Source organism: Oncorhynchus masou, unplaced genomic scaffold (assembly GCF_036934945.1).
Source record: "Oncorhynchus masou masou isolate Uvic2021 unplaced genomic scaffold, UVic_Omas_1.1 unplaced_scaffold_5882, whole genome shotgun sequence".
Classification (NCBI taxonomy): Eukaryota; Metazoa; Chordata; class Actinopteri; order Salmoniformes; family Salmonidae; genus Oncorhynchus; species Oncorhynchus masou.
The window spans coordinates 9,255-13,999 of NW_027012304.1; the positions used below are offsets into that span (position 1 = coordinate 9,255).

Consider the following 4,745-nt stretch of genomic DNA (forward strand, 5'->3'; position numbering starts at 1 on the left):
CTTGAAATACGATTTGACAAGACTTTAAAGGATTTTGTTTCATTATCATATACTGGCTTACATACAGTTTGGCTTACTTCAAGTTCTGGGACATGTTTAAATGAATTGGATTTTCATCCCAATAAGCAGATGAAATTCAGCCTTTTGCCTCCGCTTATTACAAGTCAATCCCCCCCCTCTGACTGTCTGTGGATTGGCCAGGGAGATCCAGGGAGATCCAGGGAGATAGGCCAGGTGGGGGAATATTGACATGAAACCAGGCATTACTGGGAGCCAGATCAGGCTTTAAAGAGAGAACGAGTCCTGTGTTTCTGACCTTACAGCTGGGACAAGTTCAGTGCCAAGATGACATATGATTGGAGTTAAAGCACATGTTCTGTAATTCATTATTTAACGTGTGTAATGTATGGAGCAGGCTGCTCCTCGCTCTAGATCATCTTTAATATTGCAGATTGTGGGTTCTATCAATGTAATTGTGTGCGTCATTTCCAATATTTTGTTCTTTATTATTTCCCCCTAACCCTACCACCCCTCCCCTAATTGGAGTAAAAGAATAGACAACAATACTTAGACTTATACTCCCTGCTTATACAATATATTTTACAGGCATAGTACATTATACCTCAGTTATCCCTCTTCCTTTAGTCCCTCCCATCTATCTCTAGTTTTCATTTCTACTTGCCATATATTTTTTCAACTGTGCTGTGCTGTTTCACAAAAGTTCTGAACCTTTCTATTCTCATAGTTTGAGGCTGCTCCTCAATCTCATCAACACTATTGAGCCATTCTCTTAGATTGCAATTATGGTCATTTGGTTATATGTTTACTATTGTTCTTGTAAATAAAGACATTTCTTGTATTTGATACTATAGTATGTCTCTTTAACAATATAAACCAACATATGATCAAATTCATGATGATACCATGTCAAAATCTAAATAACAACTCTACACACTTAAATACACACTTATTGAAGGGAAATAAAAATGGAAACGAGAAAGAAATCTCATTCCCTCAGGACCAGAAAGACGATTTGTGAAAATACATCTGTATTGCTCTTTTTAGAATGCCTTGAATCTTTCAACAAAAGTTGAATATTACATTTACTCATTTTCTCTACTTAAATCCAGTATATAGTATATATATTTATTTTTTAAAACGTTTTTAGAACCACTTAATAATGTCATTTTTCACAGCGTTTTTTTATTATGTAGTTTCCAGCTTCTCTGACAGCATCAACAAAATGTCAACAATATTCAAGAAAAAGACTCCTTTTCCTTTGTTCTACTAGTTGAATACTGTACATTGTATGAGGTTTCAGTCCTGCTAAGCACATTATAAGACACATTCTATAGACATGATTACCTTCATAACAAACCTCTGCCAGGATGTTTCTAAACTGACCTTCACATACTAATAGGATTGATAGTAAGACAGGGATTGTTAACTTCAGCCTAAGTCCCTTCTAGGAGCTCCCCACTGGGCACAGATGTCAAGTCTATGTTGGTTCGACGTCATTTCATTTAAATATCATGGAAACAACATTGATTCAACCAGTGTGCCCAGTGGGTCCTTTCCTGGTGGCTTTCTCTTTATTAAACGAATGAATGCAAGTGAACACAGCAGCAGGCAACACAATCCTGGAAACCAGTCATTCATTACAAAATAGAAAAGAATACCCATAATTCTAGAGCACGGAACAGTTATTTGAGTGGGAAGAAAAGTCCAGGTGGCTCATAGACAAACAGGTCATCCACCACAATGTGCGGTACTTCAATGTGCAAGCCAATGTTGTCTAGCGCACAAAGAACCCAGGTCTTGCAGGAGAGTTGGGTTTGTAAACAGTAAAGCTTTGAACAGTCTTATAGAATTCAAAAGAATGATTTTGTCGGAAAGCTATTGTTTCTTCTCCTTCAGTTTGTCCTTGATTTTCTGGGGCTCATCATACTGAATCAACCGGAGGATGTCCTTGTTGTCCATCACTCCTTGAATGAATTCCCTCTCTGCAATCTTGTCTGGAAAGGAAACATAGAAAATGTCATTACTGAATCAACATTATTATGGTTGTTTATTTAATGTGTCTAATTGTGCAAAACTCATAAGAAGTCTCTCATGCCAGAAGTTCTCATCGTATCACATTTTAGAAAAATTCTTCACAATCAAAATTACCATCTTCTTTCTTTCCAAAAAAGTCCCAGACTTTTTCTGCTCTCTTATCAGGTGTGTTTTCATCTTCAGGCAGGTCCTTTTGGTCTTCCTCGGGGATCATGTTAAATATTGACTGTAAAGTAATATAACAATAAAACATAAACATGTCACTTTCAAATGTAGATTAAATACTGAATTCAGCACATGTACTATAATAGCACAGTTCTTGAAATGCAGATTACATAAAGATTGTTCTCCCATCATATTTTTACGGGATGACTGAATGCGTAGAATATTAAACAATTCACCTTATCATTTCACAAATGTATGAAATAATATATGTTCTGCTTTTAATTTGATTCATCTTGTTGCACTTTTGGTTGTAACTAAGATCTTTGTTTATGTCCATTCTGTATACTGAGTGGTTCAGTAACTACCACCACACTAGAGGCAGAGAAATTGTTTGTTTTTGTACCTTAACAATCTCTTGGATCTCATTTTTGCTGATGGTTCCGTTTCCATCCACGTCGTAGAGGGCGAAGGCCCACTCTAGCTTCTGCAGGGTCTTGCCTCCGGAGGTAAGGTGCAGGGCCACAATGTACTCCTTAAAGTCCAGTTGACCATCTGCGTTGGTATCAAAGCTCCTAAAGACATGCCTTGCGTACTCAGTAGGGTCTGCATTAGGGAAGAAGCTGGCATAGATGCCCTCAAATTGCTCCTTGGTGATCCTGCCTGTGGGGCATTCCTTGAGGAAGGACTGGTACCAGACACACAGCTCGGCCTCGTTGTACTTAGTATTGGACTTCAGGTCCTCCAGAAGTTCCTTAGACAGTGCCCCACTCTTAGAATTCCCCATGCTGCAAAGAAACACTATGGTGAAGGGATAATATTGTTATTTTTCTTGTTTTGTGTGTACTACCTCTCTCACCTGACTTGGAGGAAACCACCTGTTGGCTTCTTCCTGACTTGGTCTGACTCTCCTTCTCACCCTGACCACTTCACAATGTGCTGAACAGGATTATGGTCATCGCTACTTAAATACCAGACGAGCTGTCTTGAAGATAAAGAGGATAACTACGTCATACGAGGTTGACATATTTTCTAGGGTCCAATGAGGTAGTAGTGTGTGCATCATACAGGCACAATGACATCAAGCTTTGCATAATACAGGTTGATACAGTTTAAGATTAGCCAAGGATTAGATTGAGCTTTCTGGATGTAATATGTCCATTGTTGCCAAAATAACGATGTTACATGATTTCCATTAAAAAAAATACTGATAATACCGTCCTATTTCACCTGTTGTAGTTGACACTACAGTGATGTTCACTGACTTAATTTTTATTTTACCTTCATTTAACTAGGCAAGTCAGTTAAGAACAAATTCTTATTTTCAATGACAGCCTAGGATCAGTGGGTTAACTGCCTTGTTCAGGGGCAGAACGACAGATTTGTATCTTGTCAGCTCGTGGATTCAATCTTGCAACCTTTTGGTTACTTGTCCAACACTCTAACCACTAGGCTACCCGTTTGTGGTAAACAAGATATGTGAATGAGCAGGGTGAAAGGTGTGCAAGTTTAAGCCCACCTGTAGAGCAGGGTATTCGTGTCTGTGAAGCAGCTCAGGGCTGTCCCTGTAGCTAGCATAGGGAGATGAGATGAATTGTCTCTCCATTGTAACAGTCTCATGGCAGATTACTGGGCCATCTGCTGTTTTAGTAATTGGACCTCAATGAATTCAGGAATTGAGCTGAGTAAGTGCTGTGCTGTGAGAGTGATGGCTTTACTCTGACAGCTCTGTCACAGCATCATACACTCCTCTACTAGAGCTGGCTAATGCTCAGCGTAATTAGAAAAGTTGGCTAATTTAGATTAAATTCCTGAAAATGATTCATGTTTCCACAGAGTCTTTGCCAATATTGACACCCATATAAGATGACCCTGCTCAGACCATGTCTACATTGCCATGTAATTGACAGATGTCAAGTTTTTTTACGTAGTGTTGTAACGCAAATCTCCATTTTTATTTCAGTATTGGTTAGAGAATGTAGTGATTTAAACAAGGAAACTTTGTTATACACTACATCCTCAAAAGTATGTGGACACCCTTTCAAATTTGTTGATTGGGCTATTTCATCTACATCCATTGCTGACAGGTGTATGAAATCGAGCACAGAGCCATGCAATCTCCATAGACAAACATTGGTAGTAGAATGGCCTTACTGAAGAGCTCTGTGACATTCAATGTGGCACCGTCATAGGATGCCGCCTTTCCAACAAGTCAGTTTGTCAATTGTCTGCCCTGCTAGAGCTGCCCCGGTCTACTGTATGTGCTGTTATTGTGAAGTGGAAACGTCTAGGAGCAACAACGGCTCACAGAATGGGACCGTTGAGAGCTGGAGTGTGTAGAACGTAAAAATCGTCTGTTCTCAGTTGCAACACTCACTACCGAGTTCCAAACTGCCTCTGGAAGCAACATCAACACAAGAACTGTTCTTCGGGAAATGGGTTTCCATGGCCGAGCAGTTGCACACAAGCACACAGGTTGCACACAAGCCTTAAATCACCATGCGCAGTGCCAAACGACGGCTGGAGTG

The 4,745-nt window shown here is 39.6% G+C and overlaps 1 protein-coding gene across 1 annotated transcript; it reads right to left on the reverse strand.

Moving 5' to 3' along the window:
* Window positions 1-1,896: 1,896 nt before the first annotated feature.
* Window positions 1,897-3,004, reverse strand: LOC135536280 (recoverin-like). Its single transcript, XM_064962640.1, has 3 exons — window positions 2,624-3,004; window positions 2,170-2,281; window positions 1,897-2,015 (listed from the first exon to the last, which is right to left on the reverse strand). The coding sequence occupies exons 1-3, from the start codon at window positions 3,002-3,004 to the stop codon at window positions 1,897-1,899; spliced, it is 612 nt and encodes a 203-aa protein (XP_064818712.1).
* Window positions 3,005-4,745: the final 1,741 nt, after the last annotated feature.

Bases quoted from the DNA above. Each gene is read 5' to 3' on its own strand.
- LOC135536280 (XM_064962640.1), bottom strand. From the start codon at position 3,004: ATGGGGAATTCTAAGAGTGGGGCACTGTCTAAGGAACTTCTGGAGGAC. The intron at 2,282-2,623 runs GTACAAAAACAA...ATTACTTTACAG, and splicing joins AGATCCAAGAGATTGTTAAG to TCAATATTTAACATGATCCC. The intron at 2,016-2,169 runs GTAATTTTGATT...TTTCCTTTCCAG, and splicing joins TTTTGGAAAGAAAGAAGATG to ACAAGATTGCAGAGAGGGAA.